The 26,866-nt window shown below is 40.3% G+C and overlaps 1 protein-coding gene across 2 annotated transcripts in view; it reads right to left on the bottom strand.

Moving 5' to 3' along the window:
* Window positions 1-26,866, bottom strand: part of LOC111157075 (succinyl-CoA:glutarate-CoA transferase) — a 775,701-nt gene that overhangs the window by 569,914 nt on the left and 178,921 nt on the right. For both annotated transcript variants that reach the window (XM_022518296.1, XM_022518298.1), the window contains exon 9: window positions 210-305. In XM_022518296.1, the coding sequence (XP_022374004.1) occupies window positions 210-305 (96 nt within the window). The remainder of the gene's footprint in view (window positions 1-209; window positions 306-26,866) is intronic.

The raw sequence follows: 26,866 nt of genomic DNA, 5'->3' as shown, positions 1-26,866 counted from the left end.
TCCTGTTACTAATCTTCTGACGAAGAAATGTGCAAAACACAGAATTTAAAATGAACAACAGGACCTTGTTACAGTCAGACAAAGATATATAACAGAATATCCTGAAAGGATTTTTTTTTTCTTACAAAGGGAAATAATCTCCCAAACGCATATCATACAAAACTGCAGATCAGAGCAGCCCAACCCTGTGCTGTGTGTATCAGTCCTACCTGGTAAGGAACGATACTGCCGTGAGCCGTGCCCCAACGTTTTGCTTCCTTTTGGCCAATGAGATAATTAGCAGCTACCTGGGTCAAACATGCCACCTGCCAGGAAAAAAAAAAAAAAAAAAAGTAGTTTATCCACAATCATAAGCAGAAGGTTATACTATGAAAGTTCTCATTTGCAACTTCGTGTCATTGCAAAAAAAGAGAGAGAAGCAACTCCAAGCAGATCAGAAAATATATAGGCATCACCGTACAAAGAAAGGAAGAGCAGTATTACATTATCGCATGAGACTAAGTATGAACAGCACTTGGCGCTCGAAAAGATCACCTGAAGACAGAGGTCGACCCAATAGATAAAACCCTGGGCCAGCCTTTAGCGTTAAGACCACAGCAAAATACATCGGCAACTAGTACGTTCCTCTCCCCTCTTCACCCACGTCCTTTTACTTTCTGTCAAGATGACAAAAAAAGAGCCTGTGTCATCACTGAGCAGCTGAACCAGTCATGAGCCATATTCCTCTAAGTTTCTCATTTCGTGACAAAAACAGCAATAATAAACCTCTATTTTGTTTAAGTCCGTTCAGTCAAGTTTTCTGTAGCTAGCTGCCCAAAGCATCCTTAATGGACACACAGGGTCCAAATTATTTGACTTGTGAAAATTCCTCAGCGAATCATCCTCATTTACACAAAAAGTGCTCTCCCTCCCTCAACTTAGTCCTAAACCCATAGCCTCATTATTATAACTATTTCAGTTTTCAAAAGCCCTAGACCTATTAAAGGGGTCATCTAAAGCCTTAAGGTCAACCTCTGACTCCCGCAGTATTTCATACACATCGCTTAAAAACCTACAACCCTCCAATTCCAGATGAGGAGAACAGGAAGAGAATGAACTCGATTCCCGGTGACCTGCCACAAGGAGCTTATGTTCCCATGAACACCCATGACACTAAGGGCCCCAAACTATGAAAGACAAACCTAATAACAACCTTCCATAGTTTCCAGAAAAAAAAAAAAAGCTTCTGGCCTCATAACATAATCATGATATACCATGGGCTCATTTTTCCCATCCTAGATCATCAGATGTGACATGGCTCCCAAGCCAGCAAGTCAAACAGATCCCAAACTGAGTTCGGCTGCTGGAACAACTCCAGGGACGGTTTTTTAGGGCTTGCGGAGGCAACCTGTGATTGGTCTCTACCTGGCCCAGCAGCTTGCCTCCCACACAGCCTATCTCCATAGGGCTCAGCCTGCACGAATCTCCTTAGAGCAACAGACATTCTCCTTTACTTTATTCTTGGGATTTACACTCACTTTTATGTTCATTTACTGCTCTGTTGAAATTGGAACTGCCTTATGGCAGCTGGTTCGGCTGTACTGCCCAGGTGGCAAAACTAATAAACTTTGAGTCATCCACTTCTGGACCTCCATCTGGTCTCGGGCATTTGAACCATGGAGCATTCCAGGGCTGCCTGGGGCTGCCTAGTGCTAATCGCCATTTCACAGATCACTTCTGTGTCTTTCAAAATGGAAAATCAAATCAACATTTTGTAGTAAAAAATGCACTGGATGGGAAGTTCAGTTTCACGGTTTTTCATTTCTGTCAACTCTAAGTAGTTGTACAACTGTCGGTATTTAATTGAACTATGTCGACCTTCAGACACATTCTCTATAAATTCTTGGGCATTTGACCAAAAGGGATGGTTTTCAATCTTTTTTTTTTTTTTTAAAGCAGAACTCCTGTATCAAACCAAATTAATGCATGAAATCCTAATATGTGAGCAGGTTAATACCCACAGTGTTCTGGTTGAAGCAGAAGCAGGCCTCCAATGTCACAATGTCACCCTGGGCAGCATAAACACAGAACACAATTTGCAAAATAGTAAATGGTCTTATATTTGCTTCTAAGGTCTACACCTCTGACTATTATTCTTCTTAATAGTCTGGCAGATAATAGAGATGCAAGTATAGTCATTTTCCCATAAAAGCTCTTCTTGAAATTGGGGAGATTTTCTCAAGTCTGAGGTTTTTCTAGAAGAAAGGTTTTTCTTTGATCTACCTCTGTTGGGAGTGGGAGTCGGGGCTGTTCCTTTCGAAATAAATTCTGGTGCTACTGGGGGCCAATGAGTCACATTAATAAAGGTAATACTTTACAAGCAAAGAATCATAAGAGGCTTGGTATCTCTACTTTTTTAATTTCAAAGTCAGCTGATAGGCAATAGACCAACATCAGCATAGCTGCAAGTGGACTGGGGCGCCTGGGTGGCTCAGCTGGTTAAGCATCTGCCTTCCTCAGATGATGATCCCGAGGTCCTGGGATTGAGCCCCACATCAGGCTCCCTGCTCGGTGGGAAGTCCACTTCTCCCTTCCCTCTGCCCACCCCCCACTCCTGTGCATGCTCGCTCTCTCTCTCTCTCAAATAAATAGAAAAAAATCTTAAAAAAAAAAAAAAAGAAGTAGGACTGACTGGATGATCACAGGTTAACCTGTGAATCCTAGACTGATCTGAGATGCTTGACAGGAGTAGGTATGGGCTGGATTCTGGGCTGGAGATCAGCCTGACTGCCTCATTTCGGGTCCACGACCTCTTTCTTTCTTCTCAATTTTGACTTCTGTGTTTCTGACCCTACCTTGCTAAGCTGTATCTTTGACAACTATTTCATAAAAGTAGCCCTATTCAGAGTAAGTTTGAATGGACAGTCAACACTCATCTCATAGGCTGTTTCTAAATGGGATGCCCTAACAATTTCCTCCACACAGTGGTAACTCATGAAAACAAAAAGTATTTCAGAACCAGCAGGCTCCCACTGGGCAGAAAGGTTAGATAAGGTTTTTAAGCCATGGTCACTCAAAAACAAAGTGTGATTCGTCAGTATTCAGAGGCAAATCTGGGGGGGAAGGAATTCTATTTAAAAAAAAAAGAGAGAGAGAGAGAGAGCAACAGGGCTAAACTTAGCAACCCAGTGTTTAAAAGGGGCATTGCAAATCTGAGAGTAATCTACTATTACAATGAAATATTTTAAGGCAGAAGAAGGGGGAGAAAGTCAACAGTTATGACGTGATTCTGTATGAAAAATCAGGCTTCCTGGCAATTAATGACAAATTTTCCACAAATCAAAAGAATGCGGGATGTGACTTTTAGGTTAATAACTACATACTGTATATCCATTCTAAATATTGCATTAGATCATTACTTTCATCTCCTAAACTTAGGCTCATTATTTCATCATGTGGATGCTATATAATTTACTCAGAATGTTGCCTTTATATGGTTTCATCTAAACAAAAAGGCCAACTTTGGTTTAATAATAATCATTCTGACAGCAAAACTCTTATTTTAGATAACATAGTGGGTCCTGGTATTCTGTGTGTCTAACCAGAAAACCCATGGATGGTCAACGTGGATCTCAAAGGGCACAGCCCCAAAAGACATGAGGAAGAATACACCCAATTATTTCCCAAAGCAGCCCCATGCTCTCTGCCACCCCATGGCTCACTTCTAGCAAATGAGGATCAAGCTGCAATAATAGAACCTTTCGTCTCCAAAAGGACAACCAAGTATGACGGGTAAAGTGGGGAAAACAATACTCGAACTCTGGTCCATGACATCATTACTGGTGGATGTTTCCCTCCTGCTCCCTTGCATATTCTGGCCTCCAAGTGAGCTGCGCTGAACACCAGTCACGCTTCGCTTCTGCACCTGCCCATCTCTCCATCCACTCTTACACCACCATTTCCATTAAGTCCCCCTCATCACCAAAGCAAAACACTATTTTCCTTGCCTTTGAACAAACACAACATCTTAATCTACCTATTCAGGCTGCACTCTCACAGTCTACCCTGTATTACAACTACACTGACAAGATGGCAAGTTAAGAAGACCTAGACCAGTGGTTCCTTTTTTTTTTTTTTTTTTTTTTTTTTGACAGACAGAGATCACAAGTAGGCAGAGCAGCAGGCAGAGAGAGAGAGAGAGAGGGAGAAGCAGACTCCCTGCTGAGCAGAGAGCCCGATATGGGGCTCGATCCCAGGACCCTGAGATCATGACCTGAGTCGAAGGCAGAGGCTTAACCCACTGAGCCACCCAGGTGCCCCATATCAGTGGTTCCTAAACCTAGTTGTGCATCATAATCACCTACAGAATTCCTCGATCTCGCCCCAGGCCTACTGAATCTGACTCTCCAGGGATGGAGCCTGGGGGGAAAAAAATAACTAATACATCATTCACTGCACACCAGATCTGAGAACCAAAACCTCAGGAAAATCTAGCCAAACCCCTTAATATTAGACATGGATAAGGAAAGAAACAGAGAAGGAAATAACTTATCTGAGGTCACAGAGCTTTGCTAATGACAGCGCTTTAAACCACTCCAACTACAGTGTCCTCCTCCATGCTCCAATATTACTCATAGCTGATCCTATCCCTCCTTTTAAACTGGAACTATTCCAAGGTAAGAACTGCGTACTGCAAATCCTTCATACGTTCTCAGAGGACCTAATGTAGAGTTTCTACAGTAATTTTTTTAACACACAAATGAAAATAGTAATTACTAGTTTCTTTATTCAACAAATATGGAGTGCTGCTTTGTAGAAGGTATTGTGTTAGGTACTGGGTACGGAACAGTAAACGGAAAGATGCAGTCCTGCCCCCTTTGTACTTAAGAATAGTGGAGAAGACAACTAAACAGTTACAGGAACTGCCATGGGGAAAAGTTTAAAAACAAAAAGAATAACATGTGTGAAAGCCGTAAGGCAAGAGAGTGGCATACAGGAAAGAATACAAAAAACAGAAAAGGAAAAAAAAAATCTGAAAGTACCCCCAGTGTAACTAAAGCATGAAAGAAAAAGATGGGAAATGAAATTGGAGAGATTGACAGATCACGCCACCTCCTGCAGGTCATGAGTAAGGAAGGACTCATTCTCTGCACACCTTTTAGAATGATTGTTTTGGTTTTTAAAGTCATCTCTATACCCAACGTGGGGCTCAAATTTACAATCCTGAGATCAAAAGATGCATGCTCCAATGACTGAGCCAGCCAGGTGCCCCTCACCATGATCACTTTAAAATCAAGGACTATAGCACATCATCCTTCTATTTAAAAGTCACAGGGCTTCCCGCTGAATTTGCAATTAAATCCAAAGAACGGACTGAACAGAGACAAGAGAGAAACGGGACCAGTTATGGAAATTGTGCAGGTCCAGGCATAAGCTGATGATAGCTCAGACTAGGTTGGTGGCAGTGGAAACAGAAAAATTAGTGGGTTTAAGATACATGTTAGGGACAGACTGGACAGAACATGTTTCTGCCTGAATATCTGGGTAAGCTCTGAAAGCCTCAACAGAAATAAGGAAGTCAGAGAGAGGAACGAGGTGAAGGGAAAGAAAATAAGAATCCATATTTGCATATGTTGAATTGGAGATGTCTGTGAGACAGTCATTTGGGCTGGAGTCGTCAGCATATAGAAAGTATTTAAAGTCATTCCCTAAGGGGAAAATACAGAGAAAGGAGAAGAAGAAATCAGAAATAAGATAAAACAAAAGAACGTAAGCCTCCATGTCAAAAACAGCCCTTCCTCTAATCATAGTTACCGCCAATGATGCAAGTACAAACTACCAGTGCCAATATACCCCCAAATGGGGTAAGTTAAATAAACTGCAATATCCATATGTAATACCAGACAAAGTAGGCACTTCAAATGATACAACAGAAGAACATAGTCCCATGTGGGGAAACGTTTACAATTTTTTCCAACTTTTATTTTACAACAGGTGTAGATTTACAGAAAACTTACCAAGATGGTAAAGAGTTCCCATATACTCCACACCCAGTTCCCCTATTACCTTTATTTTTTTCTCAGCTTGGCTGTATTTTTCATTTATTTTTTAAATTTTAGTTGACACAATGTTACATTAATTTCAGGTGTGCCACATGGCGATTCAACTTCTCCATACTTATGCTGTGCTCACCACAAGTGTAGCTACCATCTGCCACCAGACAACGCTACTACAGAACGACGGACTGTACTCCCTACTGCGCCTTTCATCTCCATGACTTATTTATCCCAATTCCCCTATTATTAACATCTTACCTCAGTGTGATCTGAATTTTACAATTAAAGAGCCAACACTGATGCATTATTATTAAAGTCCATATGTTCAGATTTCCTTAGTTTTTAATGTTCTTTTCGGTTCGCAGATCCCATTCAGCATACCTATCACATTATATTTAGTCATTGTCTCCTTAGGCTACTCTTGACTGTAACAGTTTATCATACATTCCTTCCTTCTGATGACTTTGACAGTTTTGAGAAGTACAGTTCAGATATTTTTGGAGGATGTTCCTCAAGGGGGATTTTTTGATATGTTTTTCTCATAATTAGAAAATTATGGGTTTCAATTTACGGGGGCGTGTGGATTTAGGAAAGAAAACCCACAAGCATAAAGTGCCATTTTCATCATATTATATCCAAGTTACAAACAATGGATAGGACTTATCACCATTGGTGTTGACCTTGATCACCTGCCTGAAATGGTGGCTATCAGCTGTCTTCACTGCAAAATCATTCTTTTTACTTCTCCCCCTTTCCACACTGTACTCTTTGGAAGGAAGTCACCAAGCACAGCCCACACTTAAGGAGTGAGGAGTTGTGTTCCTCCTTCTTGAGAATGAACTGTCCCCATAAATTATTAGAATTCTGCCCAGGAACTTTGTCTCTTCTCCCCTATTCATTTATTCAATTATTTATTTATATCGGCCCAGAGCCATGGTATTTATTTTATACTTTGGGTTATAATCCAATACTACTTAATTTTGTTGATCAAATCATTTCATTCTGACCACTGGAAGCTCTTTTCAGTTGGCGCCTGTGTCCCTCTGACACACAACCCATCATTGTGAGGATTTTTTTGTTTTTAGCACTTCCTTTTGTGGCACTACAAAATGCTCCAGGCTTGTATTTATTTATTTTTAAGATTTATTTCTTTGAGAGAGACAGCACAAGTGGGGTGGAAGGGAAGAGGGCAAGGGAGGAAAAGAATCTCAAACAGGCTCCCCGCTGAGCACAGAGCCAGATGTGGGACTCAATCTCACAACCCTGATCTGAGTCAGAGGCTCAACTGACTGAGCCACCCAAGCTCCCCGAGGCTCATCTGTAGATGTCATGTTCCAGTCTTACAGGAAAGCATAAAAAGAAGAGGGGTCACAAGGTAAAGAAAGGGAATGTTTATCTTATTTTTATATTATAAATGTTACTTACTTTAGTGTCAACCAGCACCTCATTCATTCATTCACTTATTCAAAAATCTCAGTATCAGAGGAGCAAGATGGCAGAGAAGTAGAAGACCTAAATATCACCAGGTCCCAGGAGTTCAGCTAGGTAGTTATCAAACCATTCTGAACACCTACAAACTTAACAGGAGAGAGAAGAGAAGAAGAACAGCAATTCTAGGAACAGAAAATCAACCACGTTCTGGAAGGTAGGATGTGCAGAGAAGTGAATCTGAGGCAACATTCAGGGAGATAGACTGCACAGGGAGGGGCCAGCTCCTGGCAAGTGGTAGAGCAGCAGACCACAAAATCGGAACGTTAAGAAGTCTGCTCCACTGACGGACATCGCTCCAGCGGTTAAGTGGGAAGTGGAGCCCTCACAGGGACAGTGTAGTCTCAGGACCAGCAAGGTCACAAAAAGACCAGGGGTATCTGAGTGTGTCAGAGCTCCCAGCTATTGGAGTGGGGAAGAAGGCTACAGAGGCAGAGCCAAGGAGAGGGCTCTCAGCTCAGTATTACCTTAAAACATGATCCAAGGCAGTCAGGCCACTGCTCTTTGGGCAGGGACCCAACAAGTAGCAGATCCAGGGAGACTCACCTTCCTCCTCTGGGAGGAGTGGCTCAGGAATCAGTTGGGTTTGGAGCTCCAAATGGGGCCGTGCACCAGAGACAGAAACACTCGGTCACAGGACAGGTGAGCATGGAGTATGGCTGGAGACCACAGAGACAGGAGGGATTGACTGCTTTTCTCTGAGGGCACACTGAGGAGTGGGGCCCTAAGCTCTTGGCTCCTATGGGCGGCAGATTGGGAGCCCTTCATTTTCATTCCCGTCCTCCAAAGCTGTCCAGAAAATGTTCAGGGAACAAAAGCTCCCGAGACCAAAACCAAGCAGATTACTCAGCCTGACCCCTGGCAAGGGTGGTGCAATTCCACCTCAGGCAAAGACATTCGAGAATCATTACAACAGGCCCCTTCCCCAGAAGGTCAGCAAGAACATCTGGCCGAGACCAAGTTCACCCACCAATGAGAACTGTGGACTCAAAAGCTAAGAGAAAACAACACATAGAATTCATGGCTTTTTCCCATGATCCTTTAGTCTTTCAAAGTTAAATTTTTTTTAATTTTATTTTTTTCTTATTCTACTTTTTAAATTTTTTCTAATTCCTATTTTAACATTTTAAAACTATTTTATCTAATCAACACCTTTCTAAAATCATTTTAATTTTTATTGTTATCATCACATTTTATCCCTTCATTGTATTTAACCTTATTTTTTATATACATGTGGATTATTTTTTTCATTAAAATTTCAGGATATAATTTCTTCTAATAAATCAAAATATACCCTAATTCTAGCACATGGCTTTGTTCTAGTCTCCATCCTGATCACATTCTTTCCTCTTTCCAACCAACTTCTTATCTTATCAATTCCTTTTTAAGAATCTTTTTTAATTTTCATCTTTATAGTCATATTCCATCCCTTCATTGTGTTTTCCCTTATTTTTCTATAAATGTAAGTTTTTCTTTCTTTAAAATTTTGGGAGGTAGTTTCTTCTACAGACCAAAATACACCCAAAATCAAGTGTGTGGCTCTGTTCTATTCACCAGTTTAATAAATATATATATGTGTATTTTTTTTTTTCTTTTTTACCCCTGCCGACCCCGGCTTCAGATCTCTTCTGATTTGGTTAGTGTATATCTTTCTGGGGTTGTTGCTAACCTCTTAGTATTTTTTTCTCTTATTTATCTAAATTATCTGGATAAAATGACAAGGGGGAAAAACTCATCACAAAATAAATAAATAAATAAATAAAAGAACAAGCAGCAGTACTGATGGCTAGGGACCTAATCAGTATGGACATTAGTAAGATGTCAGAATTAGACTTCAGAATGATGATTATCAAGGTGGTAGCTGGGCTTGAAAAAAGCATGGAAGATATTATAGAGTCCCTTTCTGAAAAAATAAAATCCCTTTCTGGAGAAAAAGAAGAACTAAAATCTAACCAAGTTGAAATAAGAAGAGTTATTAATGAGGTGCAATAAAAAATGGAGGCTCTTACTGCTAGGATAAATGAGGCAGAAGAGAGAATAAGTGATATAGAAGACCAAATAATAGAGAATAAAGAAGCTGAGCAAAAGAGAGACAAACAACTACTGGGCCATGAGGAAGAATTTGACAGATAAGTGATACAATAAGACAAAACAATATTAGAATAATTGGGATCCCAAAAGAAGAAGAAAGAGAGAGGGGAGCAGAAGGTATATTGGAGCAAACTATAGCACAGAATTTCCCTAATGTGGTGAAGGGAACAAGCATCAAAATCCAGGAGGCACAGAGAACGCCCCTCAAAATCAATAAAAATAGGTTACTACCCTGACATCTAATAGTAAAACTTACAAGTCTCAGTGACAAAGAGAAAATACTGAAAGCCATTTGAGATAAGAGGTCTGTAACATACAATGGTAGAAATATTAGGCTGGTAGCAGACTTCTCCACAGAGACCTGGCAGGCCATAAAGGACTGGCATGACATATTCAGAAAACAAAGCAAGAAAAAATATGCAGCCAAGAATACTATATCCAGCTAGGCTGTCATTGAAAATAGAAAGAGAGATAAAAAGCTTCCAGGACAAACGAAAACTAAAAGAATTTGCGAACACCAAACCAGCCCTACAGGAAATACTGAAAGGGTCCTCTAAGCAGAGAGCCTAAAATTACCAGATTAAAAAGGAAAAGAGACAATATACAGTAACAGTCACCTTACCGGCAGTACAATGGCACTAAATTCATATCTTTCAGTAGTTACCCTGAATGTAAATGGGCTACATGTCCCAGTCAAAAGATACAGGATATCAGAATGGATAAAAAAAAAATACACATCAATATGCTGTCTATAAGAAACTCATTTTAGACCCAAAGACATCTCCAGATTTCAAGTGAGGGGGTGGAAAACAATTTACCATGCTAAAGGACATCAAACAAAAACTGGGGTGGCAATCTTTATATCAGATAAATTAGATTTTAAGCCAAAGACTATAATAAGAGATGAGGAAGGACACTATACCATACTTAAAGGGTCTGCCCCAAGAAGATTTAAAAATTTTAAATAGCTATGCCCCTAACATGGGAGCAGCCAATTCTATAAACCAATTAATAACAAAAGCAAAGAAACACATCGACAATAATACGATAATAGTAGGGGACGTTAACACCTCCTCCTACTGAAATGAGCAGATCATCTAAACAAAAGATCAACAAGGAAATAAAGGCTTTTTTTTTTTTTAAAGATTTTATTTATTTATTTGACAGATAGAAATCACAAGTAGGCAGAGAGGCAGGCAGAGAGAGAGGAGGAAGCAGGCTCCCCGCGGAGCAGAGAGCCCCATATGGGGCTCGATCCCAGAACCCTGGGATCATGACCCGAGCTGAAGGCAGAGGCTTTAACCCACTGAGCCACCCAGGCGCCCCGGAAATAAAGGCTTTAAATGACACACTGGATCAGACTGACATCACAGATATATTCAGAACATTCCATCCCAAATCAACAGAAGACACATTCTTCTCTAGTGCACATGGAACATTCTCCAGAATAGATCACATTCTGGGTCACATATCAGGTCTCAAATGGTACCAAAAGATTAGGATCATTCCCTGCATATTTTCAGACCACAATGCTCTGAAAATAGAAATCAATCACAACAGGAAAGTTGGAAAGAACTCAAATACATTGAAGCTAAAGAGCATCCTACTAAAGAATGAATGGGTCAACCAGGAAATTAAAGAAGAATTGAAAAAATTCAAGGAAAAATGAAAATGAAAACACAACTGTTCAAAACCTATGGGACACAGCAAAGGCAGTCCTGAGAGGAAAGTCTATAGCAATACAACCCTTTCTCAAGAAACAAGAAAGGTCTCAAGTATGCAACGTAATCCTACAATTAAAGGAGCTAGAGGAAGAACAGCAAAGAAAGCCTAAACCCAGCAGGAGAAGAGAAATCATAAAGAGCAGAAATCAAGGAAATAGAAACCAAAAGGACAAATCAATGAAACTAAAAGGTGGTTCATTGAAAAAATTAATAAGATTGATAAACACCTGGCCAGACTCATCAAAAAGAAAAGAGAAAGGGCCCAAATAAATAAAATATGAATGAAAGAGGAGAGATCACAACCAACACCAAAGAAATACAAACAATTATAAGAACATATTATGAGCAACTATACACCAGAAAAGGTGACAATCTGGAAGAAATGGATACATTCCTAGAGACATATAAACTACCAAAACTGAACCAGGAGAAATAGAAGATCTGAACAGACCCATAACCAGTGAGGAGATTGAAGCAGTCATCAAAAATCTCCCAACAAACAAGACTCAGGGACAGATGGCTTTCCAGGTGAATTCTACCAAACATTTAAAGAAGAATTAATACCTATTCTCTTGAACTGTTCCAAAAGATAGAAATGGAGGAAAACTTCCAGACTCATTTTATGAGGCCAGCATGACCTTGAGCCCAAAACCATACAAAGACCCCATAAAAAAGGAGAATTACAGACCAATATCCATGATGAACACAGATGCAAAAATTCTCACCAAAATACTAGCCAATAGGATCCAACAGTACATGAAAAGGATTATTCGCTGCGACCAAGTGGGATTTTATTCCTGGACTGCAAGGTTGGTTCAACATCCACAAATCAATCAATGTGATACAATACGTTAATAAAAGAAAGAACAAGAACCATATGATACTCTCAATAGATGCTGAAAAAGCATCTGACAAAGTGCAGCATCCCTTCTTGGTCAAAATTCTTCACAGTGCAGGCATGGAGAGAACATACCTCAATATCATCAAAGCCATCTATGAGAAACCCAAGTGAATATCATTCTCAGTGGGGAAAAACTGAGAGCTTTTCCTCTAAGGTCAGGAACACAGCAGGCATGTCCACTATCACCACTGCTATTCAACATAGTACTAGAAGTCCTAGCCTCAGCAATCAGACAACAAAAAGAAATAAAGGGCATCCAAATCAACAAAGAAGAAGTCAAACTCTCACCCTTTGCAGACGATATGACACTTGATGTGGAAAACCCAGAAGACTCTACTCCAAAACCGCTAGAACTCAGTAAAGTGTCAGGATATATATAAATCAATGCACACAAATCAGTTACATTTCTATACATCAACAACAACACAGAAGAAAGAGAAATTAAGGAGTCGATCCCATTTACAATTGCACCCAAAACCATAAGATACTTAGGAACAAACCTAGCCAAAGAGGCAAAGAATCTGTACTCAGAAACCTATAAAGTCTGAAAGAAAATGAGGAAGACATAAAGAAATGGAAAAATGTCCTACGCTCATGGATGGGAAGAACAAATAATGTGAAAACGTCTATGCTACCTAAGCAATCTACACGTTTAATGGAATCCTTATCAAAATACCACCAATTTTTATCAAAGAAATGGAACAAATAATCCTAAATTGATATGGAACCAGAAAAGACCCCCAAATAGCCAGATGAATGTTGAAAAAGAAAACCAAAGTTGGTGGCATCACAATTCCAGACTTAAAGCTCTATTAAAAAGCTCTAATCATCAAGACAGTAGGATACTGGCACAAAAACTGACACATAGATCAATGGAACAGAATAGAGAGCTCATAAATGGACCCTCAACTCTATGGTCAACTACTCTTCGACAAAGCAAGAAAGAATGTCCAATGGAAAAAAAGACAGTCTCCCCAACAAATGGTGTTGGGAAAATTGGACAGCCACATGCAGAAGAATGAAACTGAACTATTTCCTTATGCCGCACAAAAAAAATGGACTCAAAATGGATGAAAGACCTCAATGTGGGACAGGAATCCATCAAAATCCTTGAAGAGAACACAGGCAGCTACCTCTTTGACCTCAGCTACACCAACTTCTTCCTAGAAACATCGCCAAAGGCAAGGGAAGCAAGGACAAAAATGAACTACTGGGACTTCATCATGATCAAAAGCTTTGCACAGCAAAGGAAACAGTCGACAAAACCAAAAGACAGAATGGGAGAAGATATTTGCAAATGACATATCAGATAAAGGGCTAGTATCCAAAATCTATAAAGAATATATCAAACTCGACACCCAAAGAACAAAGAATCCAATCAAGAAATGGGCAGAAGACATGAATAGACATTCTGGCAAAGAAGACATCCAAATGGCCAACAGACACATGAAAAAGTGCTCCACATCACTCGGCATCGGGGAAATACAAATCAAAACCACAGTGAGATACCATCTCACACCAGTCAGAATGGCTAAAATTAACAGTTCAGGAAATAACAGGTGTTGGCAAGGAAGCAGAGAAAGGGGAACACTCCTACACTGTTGGTGGGAATGCAAGCTGGTGCAGCCACTCTGGAAAACAGTATGGAGGTTCCTCAAAAACTTGAAAATAGAGCTACCCTATGACCCAGCAATCACACTACTGGGTATTTACCCTAAAGATACAAAATGTAGGGGAATGTGCACTCGAATGTTTATAGCAGCATTGTCCACAATAGCCAAACTATTTAAAGAACCTAGATAAGAACCTAGATGTCCATCAACAGATGAATGGATAAAGAAGATGTGGTGTATACACACACACACACACACACACACACACACACACGTATGTATACACACACACACACACACACACACACACACACACACAGTGGAATATTATGCAGCCATCAAAAAAGAAATTTTGCCATTGGCAATGAAGTGGATGGAACTAGAGGGTATAATTCTAAGTGAAATAATTCAATCAGAGAAAGACAATTATCATATGGTCTCTCTGATACAAGGTATTTGAGAGGCAGGGCAGAGGGTCGTGGCAGGTAGGGAGGGAAAAAATGAAAGAAGATGGGATCGGGAGGGAGACAAACCATAAGCGACTCTTAATCTCTAGAAACAAAGAGGGTTAGGGGTGGGGGGGTAGGGAGAGGGTAGCTGGGTTATGGACATTGGGGAGGGTATGTGTTATGGTGAGTGCTATGAATTGCGTAAGCCTGATGATTCACAGACCTGTACTCCTGGAGCAAATAATATATCATATGTTAATAAAAAATAAAATTAAATAAATAAATAAAGATTTTCTTAAGATCTCAATATCACACCTACCTTGTGCAGAAACTGAGGCACAGGGGATACAGCCATGAACCAGACAGACAGGGTTGCGCTCTCACAAAGCTTACGTTCCAGGGTAAGGTACATTCAGGAATAAATAAACACGAAAATATCAAGAAACGATAAGAGGGCTTTTCTAGAATAGCAGGTTAGTAAAAGCCTCTTGCAAGATGTTACACTTCACCTGAGACCTGTAGAAAGCATTTGAAAAATCTAGGGCAATGTTTCTAGGCAACAACATCAATTAAGAGACTTTACTGCAGTAAAAATTTATTGTATTTCAGAACAGAGAGCAGGTCATTGTTGCTGGAACATGGTAAGGAGAAGAGGCAGTAGTACAAGACAAGGCTAAGGAAACACGCAGGTGCCAGATCATGTAGGTGCTGCAGGCTTGGGTAAGCATCTGGGATACAGAAGCAGTTGATTTATAGGAACTGGATCAGCTGGCTGTTACCTGGAATGTATTACATAGAAGGGGCAATGAATGAAGCCAAATTGTCTCACATGAGTTTGGTACTACAGCCTCCATTTTATAAATGGGAAACTAAGCCTAGGGAGATTCAGTGTCTCACCTAGATCAAACAGCGAGCTGCTGAATGGCGAAACTATGACTGACACACAGGTCACTCTACTCTCCAACCCATCCCTACATGAACTCACCTCCTCTCTCTCTCTATTCAACGTCGCGACTCCCACTCCCTCTCACCCTCGTAGTGCCTGGTTTCACGTTCTACATCCTTCATCATATCCTTGGCTTCACACTCTATATTCACTGCATGGGCCCCCAAATCACTCAAGTGGACTGGAATCCCTACACAGTCACTCAGTTGTCCTCTATATCTGCTTAGAAAGCACGTCATTAACTGAATCAGTCATTCTTCCTTTCTTCTGCTCAACTTCATTCATTCACTAACTATAAAACGTCTTCTGGGGAAAATACATTTAAAAAAAAATGAAGGGGCCAGCATCCATAGAGAATACACCTTTTATGACTTATCCTCCCATCAGAAAGAACTGTTAAGATTTTGACATCTTTTTCATCCTAACACCATTACTTTACATTTCAAAATTTCTTAGGCAGTTGAATCTGCCACACTTTGTCCCTCACAGCTTAAAGTAAATGGAGTCCTGCAGAATCATTAGGGCTGAGGAAGAAAGACATGCAGGCATTGAGAAGGTATTGAGGCTGTCCCATATTGAAAAAAAGAATAAGAATTCTACCTATTCATACCACATTTACCACGTTAAGCTGGCCACGATCCTGAACAAGTTTTACAGGACTGTTCTACCTTGGTAAAGAAAAATCTGCCATTAAACCTCCCTTTCTAGCAGGAAAACCTCTACAGATAAACATGACCTTAATTATTACATAATACTTATGATTCAAAGATTTCTGCTTTGCAGCAACCATGTCTTGGCTTCTATTCCAAAGTAATTAGAAATAAACTTCAACCTATAAACATTTTACCTATAAACACTGAAAAAAAAAACAGTAGAGCTGTTATGTAATTTTAAAATCTCTACTTTTATTTGTTTAGCAAAGGAAGAACATATTATCAAATCCTTTTCTTCATGGCAATTTTTTAACTTAATGAAACATACACATTTCACATTCCTCTAAACTATCATTAATCGTAGTCAAATCATATTGAGGTTTATTTTATGTACTGAACTCAGAAGAAAAAAATACTTGCATTATACTCAGAATAATTTTGCCAATCCATCTGAATCAAAATCAGACAGGAAGAAACTGGATATCAAATGCCAGAAGGTAAGACCAGACAACACAGAGAGACAGAATTTCAAAAGCATATTTAAGATAATACATCAAACATATTTCTTACCATTAACTACTGACCCAGTCAATCATTTCACTCAGAAAGTGGTTATAAATAACTAAAAGAAAAAAAAATGTGATGAGTAAGTGAAAATATAGAAAAGTAGCATTTAACGACCTAGTTTACTTATTTAGTCCTGTGACGTCTTCAGTTTCAAATGTTTTCTTCAAATATGTTTTTGCATTTTAAATAACTTCATTCTTTAAAATATTTGTATTTGGGGCACCTGGGTGCCTCAGTCAGTTAAGTGTCTGACTCGGTTTCACTCAGGTCATGACCTCAGGGCCCTGGGATCAAGCCCAACCTTGGGCTCTGCACTCAGGGAGTCTGCTGGAGATTCTCCCTCTACCTCTCTGCCCCCGACTCATACACATTCTCTCTCTTTCTCTCACAAATAAATAAATCTTTAAAATATTTGTTTTTAGGGGCACCTGGGTGGCTCAGTGGGTTAAATCCTCTGTCTTCGGCTCAGGTCATGATTCCAGGGTCCTGGGATGGAGCCCCGCATTGAGCTCTCTGCTCACCAGGGAGCCTGCTCCACTCCCCACCCCCTGCCTGCCTCTCTGCCTGCTGTGATCTCTGTCTATCAAATAAATAAATAAAATATTAAAATATTTGTTTTTAAAAAGAAATGAATACACAAACAAAAAGCAAAATCAAACCTATAAATACAGAGAACAAACCAAGGGTCACCAGAGAGAGGGGGTATGGGGGGTGGGCAAAATGAGTGAAGGGGAATGGGAGATAACAGGCTTCCAGCTGTGGAATGAGGAAGTCACAGGAATAGAAGGCACAGCATAGTCAATGATTATGGTGACAAATGGCAGCTACACTTGTGTTGAGCACAGGCTAAGTACAGAGAAATTGAATCACTTGCTGTACACCTGAAACCAATATAATATTGTATGTCAACTATACTCAAATTTTTTTAAAATTTCTGTTTGAATACAGTGTTCTGCAACACTAGTTTTAAAAAGAAGTTATGAGAAATGAAAGTTGCTTTTGTTTATTGCTTCCTTCATGCATTCAGCACAAATATTTAATAAGCCCTTATTATATGCAGAGCACTCTGTGAGGCGCAGTCAGAGATCCCAAAGTCGACAAAAGAGGGTTTTCTGTCTCAAGAAAGTTAAAATCTATAATTTGAAAACAGAACTAATCAGTCCCACAAGAGACTTTTAAAACAATATCAAATTGAGATAAAAAATGACATTTGAGCTGACCCTTTGATAAAGGGAATGTAGTCATGTAAAAACAGCGAAAAGGGCCTTCCACGTGAAAGAAATACTGTAGGCAAAGTCACGGCAGAGATGGAAAAGTATTGGTTCTGAATGAATGAATGAACAAATGAATGAATGAATGAATGAGAAATAAAAACTGAAACAGGGCATTAGATTGGATGAACAGGAAGGAGATCATAATGATCATTAAGATGCAATACAGTAAAGCAGTAAAAACAAAAGCAAGATTAAAGGGAGCTGAGGAATGAATGAAAAGAACACAGGAGCCACAAGAGTACTTTTGAGGCTTGTGTAAAGGAAAAGAGAAGGGGGGTGCCTGGGTGGCTCAGTGGGTTAAAGCCTCTGCCTTCGGCTCGGGTCATGATCTCAGGGTCCTGGGATCGAGCCCCACATCGGGCTCTCTGCTCAGCGGGGAGCCTGCTTCCCTCTCTCTCTGTCTGCCTCTCTGCCTACTTGTGATCTCTCTTTCTGTCAAATAAATAAATAAAATCTTAAAAAAAAAAAAAAGGAAAAGAGAAGGGAAGGAGAGAGAGTGGACCGCAGCTCACACATGTTAAGCAGGAAGATAAAGGTTTTATTTTGGAAGATAAAAAAAAAAAAAAACCCTAAAGTGCATTTAATTATGCAAGCAAAAGGGATAATTGAAGGTGTGGAGTCTTAAGCAAGATGGACAAGGATAAGAAAGGAAGTACGAGTGAAGGGGTTATGATTAAAATATCATCTCTCAGTGCCATCTACCCTAAATAATGGCTAAGCTGCAGTCATTTCCTCTTCTGGCTCCGTCCATTAGGATGCAGGCTTCATGAGGGAAAGGACTGATGTGATTTGTTTGTTTCTCTCCCCAACAGCAGAAACACTGCCTGAGAGATACCGTAGGCCCTCAGTAATTACTGAACTCCTAAAAAAACGAATAAATGACACAGTTTTCCTCTAATTTGGGAGAGGAATCTTTTTAAGATTCTTAAATTTATAATTTTATAATTTATTTAAGATTTTAAGATTTTAGAGAGGTGGGGGCGTATGGAGAGGAAGAGGGAGCAGGAGAAAGTGAAAAAGAAAAATTGGATGCAATCCCCACAGAACAGCAGAATAGTAGAAAACATCTTCACAGGATGTGAAGAACAGGTTGAGATTTGCCTCTTTGTCCCTCTCAATGCTAACTCTGCCCACGGGAGTCACACACAACAAGTCCATTCACTCTTTTACCATGTACCAAGTGGATAAGCAGAGAGGCCCAGCTACAGAGCCACGTCAGGGCCCGAGGCCTCATCTTCAGGGTAAAGTAAACAACAAAAGTGGCCCAGAGAGAAAAAGGGAATCTTTAGGAGTCAAGACCTCACTGGGCGAAAAGTGAGTAGATGATGCTCGTGACTTACGAATGGGTGGAAAGAGGAAACTACAACTCTTCCCTTAAGTCAGAATTAGCCTGGGGTGGGAGACAGGTGAGTCTGTAACAAGGGTACTGATAGGTCCTAGGAGGGAATTCAGAGGCTAAGAAGTTGACTAAAGGCCGACTCCCACTGACCTGATTGATGTCCCTCAGTGTTCCACAGAGCCTAGGACACCTGGGTGGCTCAGTCGGTTAAGTGTCTGCCTCTGGCTCAGGTCATGATCTTGGGTCCTGGGATCGAGCCCCTTCACCAGTCTTTCTGATCAGCAGGGGAATCTGCTTCTTCCTCTCCCTCTGCCCCTCCTACCCCACCACTCCCCACTCATGCTCTCTCTTTAACGCTCACTCTTTCAAAGAAATAAATACAATCTTTTAAAAAAAGAGAAATTAAGGAATCAATCCCATCTACAACTGCACCAAAAACTATAAGATACCTAGGAATGAACCTAACTAACGACATGAAAGACCTGTACTCTAAGAAGTATAAAACACCGATGAAAGAAACTGAACATGACACAAAGAAATGGAAAGACACTGGAAGAACAAATATTGTTAAAATGTATATACTATCCAAAGCAATACACAGATTTAATGCAATTCCTATCAAAATATCAGCAGCATTTTTCACAGAGCTACAACAACCCTACCATTTGCATGGAAACACAAAAGACCCTGAGTAGCCAAAACAACCTTGAAAAAGAAAAGCAAAGCTGGAGGCATCACAATTCTGGAGTTCAATGTATATTATAAAGCTGGATGGCGCTGGCACAAAAACAGACACACAGATCAATGGAACAGAATAGAAAACCCAGAAATGAACCCACAACTATACAATTAATCTTGGACAAAGCAGGAAAGAATATCCGATGGGAAAAAGACAGTCTCTTCAACATATAACAGTGTTGGGAAAACTGAAACAACATGCAAAAGAATGGAAGTGGACCACTTTCTTATACCACACACAAAAATAAATTCAAAATGGATTAAAGCCCTAAATATGAGGCCTGAACCATAAAATTCCTAGAGAACACAGGCAGTAACCTCTTTGACAACAGCTGTAACAACTGCTTTCTAGGTATGTCTCCCGAGTCAAGGGAATCAAAATAAAAAATAAACTATTGGATCTACATTAAAATAAAAGGCTTCTGCACAGCGAAGGAAACAATCAACAAAACTAAAAGGCAACTGTGGAATGGGAGAAGATATTCACAAATGATGCATCTGATAAAGACTTAGGATCCAAAACATATAAGAACGTATCAAACTCAACACCCAAAATACAAATAATTCCATTTTTAAAATAGGCAGAAGATATGAACAGACATTTTTCCAAAGAAGACAGAGGCCAACAGACACATGAAAAGATGCTCAACATCACTGATCATCAGGGAAATGCAAATCAGAACTACGAGACATCACCTCACACCTGTCAGAATATCAACAACACAAGCTACAAGTGAGGTTGGCGAGGATGTGGAGAAAGGAGAGCCCTCCTGCACTGTTGGTGGGAATGCAAACTGGTGCAGCCCCTCTGGAAAACAGTATAGAAGTTTCCATCCAACAGCTGGACTACTCGGTATCTACCCAAAGAGCACACAAAAACGGTAATTAGAGGGGATACACATATCCCGATGTTTATAGCAGCATTATCTACAATAGTCAAATTATGGAAGCAGCCCAAGTCCTGACAACTGATGAATGGATAAAGAAAATGTGGTACACACACACACACACACACACACACACACACACAGGTGCGTGTGCATACACATGCTGGAACGTTACTCAGCCATAGAAAAGAACGCAATCTCGCCATTTGTAATAACAGGGATGGAGCTAGAGAGTGTAATGCAAAGTGAAATAAGTCAGTCAGAGAAAGACAAATACCACAGGATTTCACTCATATGTGGAATTTAAGAAACAAAACAAATGAGCAAAGGGGAAAAAAAGAAAGAGAGGAGCAAACCAAGAAACAGACTCTTAACTATAGAGAACAGACTGATGGTGGCCAGAGGAGAGGCGGGAAGGGGGATGGGGGACATAGGTGATGGGGACGAAGGAGGGCATTTGCGATGAGCACAGGCTGTTGTGTGGAAGTGCTGAATCACTATACTCTACACCTGAAACCAATATTACACTGTATGTTAACGAGCTGGAATTTAAATTAAAAAGCTAATTAATTAATTAAAGTTAAGCTCAGAGAGACATGCTTGCCACTGGCCTTGACGACCCAGTCTGCATGAGCCCGGCAGCCACAGGAACACTATTCTGCCAACAACCTGAAAGGGCCTGGGAGAGGACTCTGAGCCCCAAGTGAGAGCCACAGACCTGCAGACACCTTGACTATGGGCTTTTAAGACCTGAGCACATGATCCAGCCTTTCCTGGACTCTTCTCCCACAGAAACTACGAGATGATAACTTTGTGTTATCTCAAGCCACATTCATGTTAATTTACTAGGTGGCAATAGAGAATTAATACAAGGCTGAAGCCATCGAAGTAGAGGACTACGCTGGATACTGAGAGGAAAAGCAGAGGACAAGGACACAGCAGTGGAGTCACCCAAGGATGGGACAAAAAAAGAATAGAACTGTAAGGAATCTAAGGGTAGTAAGTAGAACAGAAAGTTGTGGTGTTTGGAGGCCAAAGGAGAAGCAAGTTAGAAGGAATCGTGCTGAACATGTGTCAGATAGCCAAGGGAGGTCAAGAAGGAGGACAGTGAGAATCCCGGACTCAACAAAAAGGAATTAGCCTTCAAAGGCAGTATGTGTCGGAAGAGTGACGGGAGGGGGTATCATAACGCAAAGGATTAAGAAAAGTGGGTAGAAGGCAGAAAACTCAAATACAAATAATATGTTAAGTTTGGCAGTAAGAGGGGGAAAGAGACAGAACAATAGCTGGAATGTGAGCCAGATTACCAAAAATGGTGTCAAGTGAAGACTGTGCATGAGGTTACCTTTTCCAGGGTATATGGACTTTAATAGAAAACTAATGAAGACACAAAAGCCTTAGAGCTAAAGGAATGAATCTCTCTTAGTGGAATTTCAGGCATTTCCCCCAAGTTCATGGGAGAAGGATTTTCTCATTGAGTCACTTTCCTAAAACCTTTAAGTCGCAGAGCTCTGTAAAACAACCCTGCACACAACAACTTATCAGCTAAGCTCTGACATGAGAACAGAAACGAACGTGCACACTCTGCCTACATCTGATCCATCACACTGATGAAAATCCAAGACTGTAAAGGTGATTCAGATGATGATTTTTGCCCGGCCCTGTCGCGTGGCACTGCTCTCCAGGCTTCTGTGGAACAGTTCCCAGAACAACAGACTCACCAGCATGCAGCACCTGATTAAGTTCTTCAGCGATGACTCTCCTTAAAGCGTCCTCGTGGGAGTTCAAGGGAAAGCGCAAAGCCCGGCGTGAATTAGGACAAGAAATCATGTCAGTGACCAAATGATTCAGCAGGTAAAATATGTGTTATGTCATTACACTTCAAGCAAAAATGCATGCCATGAAGGCCTGCGTGTTAGTTAACAAAACCAACTCGGTGATTAAGAAACAACAACAACAAACTCTAAGAACACCAAAAGAGAAAAAACAACACATTCAGTAATTTTATATACTAACTCCGTTTACTCGAAAACTTTAATCTTGTATTTAACATTTCATGGTTTCATTTGGCAAATATTTCTTGAGTGACTATGCTACAGGCAGCGGGCTGGTGCTGGAAACAGAAGTGAGAGAGAAGGATTCTCTGCCCTCAGGGGACACGGAATCTAGTGAGAAGGCCTGTTAAACACATGAAGCTTCGTGAGGACTTTGGGAGCAGCGATCTGACTGGAAGCAGGTCTGGGGGTAGGGGGGCAGCAATGTGACCGGAAGCAGGCCTCGGGGACTGGTCTCGAAGTTGACTTTGGATGATAAGCACATTCTTTTCACACTTCCCTGCCCCCTCCTGCCACCAACACACAAAATGCTTTTGGCAAATCCATCTGCCACGTTATAGCCATCTTTACGAATTTGAGAGTCACCTCCCGGGAACAGAAACGAGGAGAATACACTGCCACCTATACAATCTCTTCTCTGTTCTTACGAACCTCTCTCCAGAGAGCAAAATCAAGGAAACTGATTTCAGAGCTTCGCTAACTTACATCACAGTCAGAACTCATCAACGACAGGCCTCGTGGCACAGGCTGGATGGGTTTTAAGATCTAAGCTGCCAATTGTGGACATGTTTGGACTTTTCAACATCACCTCTAAAAGACCTCAAAGGTACACCGACATAATCGGCCTTTGATGATACACTGTATCATATATCCATATTCTCATATGCCCCTCATTTGGGGCATTTGCATATGATCTGCATTCTAACGTATCCACAAATCTGTTTTTATATGCTGGAAGACTGTAACATGATAGAACCCGTAAGGAGCCACTCTGCTTTGTTGTGTCAATTCTCATATTCCTCAGACAATGATCATTCTTAGCCACATCCGCCACCTACTCCTTAACCACAATTGAAGGGCGAGACAGTTCTGAAGAGGGCAGAGTCTTTGAATCTTTCTGACATCCTCAGCAGTCTGGTGGAAAGAAATTTGGATCCTGAGTCTCGGTCTCAGCTTGGCTCCTCACAACAAAGTTCTGAACTCTGACTCAAGTTTGCAAAACATAACCAAATTTCTCACAGCTCTTGTTTGTATGATTTCAGAAGAACATGGTAAAAGCACTTTGGACATACTCAAAAGGAAGAATCGTGAAAAATTACCCTTTAAAAAAACCTGTTGTACACACCAATACAGACCAAACAGCTAACACGGGGTTTACGATGTAACAATTTAGTAATTTCTATGAGTTAGATTGGTGCTTTCCATCCTTCATGGTTACCAATAATCCAACTAGGAAAAACAATTCCCACAGATGGCAAAATAGGTTAATCAGCTTTAGAAATTCCAAGTATATTGATTGTTTTTATTAATGAAAGAAATTCCTGAACTGCAATTCTTTTGAAGTTTTATAAATATCAAACACACATTAAAACACTCTTGATTCAGAAGGACCATAGAGGAAGGGAGAGAAATCTAAAGGGGGAGAAATCAGAGAGGGAAGGAGATGAACCATGAGAGACTATGGATCCCGGGAACCAATCTGAAGGTTTCAGAAGGGTGAAGAGTGGGGGGTGCGGGGGGTGCGGGGGGGGGGGGGGGGGTAACAGGGTGATGGGTATTGAGGAGGTTATGATGTGATGAGCACTGGGTGTTATACTTAACTAATGAGTCACTGAACACTACATCAAAAACTATGTACTATACAGTGGCTAACTGAACAATTGAACATAAATTTTAAAAAATTAATAAAAAAAAAAGAATCTACAAGCCAATTCCTTGCATGGAATTAGATGGAATCTACAAGCCAACTCCTCGGATGGAATTCATTCCTAAACCCCAAGGATTACTGGCTACCACCAGAAGCTGAGGAGAGTCAAGGAAGGATTCTACCAGAAAGCAAGACCCTGCTGACATCTGAATTTTAGACTTTTGGTATCCAGAACTGTAAGAGAATAAACTTCTGTTGTTTTAAGCTTAAAAAAACAAAAATAAAAATAAAAATAATTAAAAATAAAACACTGTTGGTTCAGAAAAATACCAGTGGAACTGCTGATTAAAAATCAACATTTTCACCTGAAATGAATATAACACTGTAGGTTAATTATACTGGAATTAAATTTTTTTTTAAATCAATGTTTGAATCAAACCATTTGACTCAAACCATGGATTAAATCTGCAGTTAGACTATAAAGTTGCAAAAAATGATTTCTGATAAGATTTCTAAGACATGTTACCAGCGATTCATCGCCAGGGGCTGCAAACTGGCAGTTCATGATCATGATTCAGTTCACGACTCTATTGTCTGGGCTATGTAGTATTTCCAAAATTGAAAAGTTTTATATAAAAATTCAAATTTCTTACTTCAAAAAATGGGGAATCTGGCCACACTGGGCGATGGTATGGTAAAACTGTTAATACCTCCTCCAAACACGTTCAGTCACAATCTCAATAGAGGCTTAAAATTAGCTATGTGGAAAAATGTACATAAATGAGAATTGTCAAATGCTACAAATCACAGCTCTTTTCTTCCTGAAGAAAGCACAAGCATATGCCACATTTGGGACCGCAATCTCACATGGCAGCAAATGCTGGAGCGAGTGGTGACAATGCCCTCCTTAGCCCATCTCCACCACCATTGCCTACTGTTTCTCTGGCTCAGTTCACTCATCTTAATGACCTCTCTGACATATTTTAGTATTTAACTTTGCAACTCCTGGTTTACAGTCATACTCTTTTCAAAATAATATTTAGATGGAAAAAAAAAAAACCTCTCGGATGACAACAAAGGAAAAAAATTTCTAAAAAACCTAAACCACTATGCTTGCTTGATAGTTAAAAACAAAGACCAGGCTTAAATGGAATACTGTTGGACAAACTGAAATACCATCTTTAGATTCCTTCTTCTCTCTTTTCTAATCATGGTGTTATTTAGGCAAACAAGAACACTGTGATGATTTTTAAGTCATAAATGGAATAGCTGGCAAAAATAGATAGTTTTGAAATGATAAGAGTATTGTTTAGTTGTATACTCCCAGAAACAAAAAATGAAAAACCGAGAATTTTTATTTCTGAGGGAAAAGATCATCACTGCTTCGTAAAACTATGAAGCCTTTCAGTTTGTCTGCAGACAAATGGCTATTTGACAGAAATTTTGAAAACCTGGGAAGAAAAAATCTGACACAAGACAAACCTCTGATTAAATGACTCTCGATAAGAATGTCTGAACACGAAATCAGATATGCTAGTGGTCAGGAAAACTCCCTTTCATGTCACACATGTGGGTTCACACACGGATGACTGTTGCTTAGCCTCCCCTAATACATAGGTCTACCAAACACAATAATGCTTTCATTTATCCCTCCTTTCCCTTGGGGCATAAGCATCAGAGTCTCACCCACCAGAAGAAAAGCATTTTTCCAGAAACCACTACCACAGTCCCAAGAACAAAGACAGAGGACAAAATTTGGGAAAGAACACAGACCAATGGAAGTTCCTAAAACAGTTCCCACCGTTGGGTTTTGTATTTCTGGATACTGTCCTAGCAATAATCACCATCAGCATAAGGAAGGGGCAATGCGGGCATTTGTCAAGAGACTCACCTCAATGCACCACTTTTAAAATTCGATCTCCTCTCCACTACTTCCCACTAAACTTGTTTTCAGTTTCAGACCTACTGTAGCATAATCACTGGCCTTTTCTCTTTTTTTGAGATGTCCCAAAATAGCAAGTATTTGGAATTCTATCCTAGCCCCCAAATTATAATAAGCTCAATTTTACTTTAACAACAAATCAAGGATAGTAAAGCAATAGGAAAAAAGGAAAGAAATAGAAAGGAAGGAAAGGTCGGAGGGGTAGAGGGCAAGAGCAAAGAAAGGTCACAAGCGTGTTTTGAGGTAACATGAGAGAAAGGGACCAAGATTAAAAAAAAAAGAAGAAAAAGAAGAAGAAGATGGAAAGCAACAGATTGCTCAGTATAAATTTCGAGCTGGGGGGGGTGCCTGGGTGGCTCAGTGGGTTAAGCCACTGCCTTCGGCTCAGGTCATGATCCCAGGTCCTGGGTTCAAGCCCCACATCGGGCTTTCTGCTCAGTGGGGAGCCTGCTTCCTCCTCTCTCTCTGCATGCCTCTCTGCCTACTTGTGATTTCTCTGTCAAATAAATAAATAAAA

The sequence above is a fragment of the Enhydra lutris genome, unplaced genomic scaffold (assembly GCF_002288905.1).
Source record: "Enhydra lutris kenyoni isolate GAN:26980312 unplaced genomic scaffold, ASM228890v2 scaffoldscaffold51, whole genome shotgun sequence".
Taxonomy (NCBI): Eukaryota; Metazoa; Chordata; class Mammalia; order Carnivora; family Mustelidae; genus Enhydra; species Enhydra lutris.
Note: the sequence above shows the minus strand (reverse complement) of the source record. Positions and strands in the feature narration are given on the sequence as shown.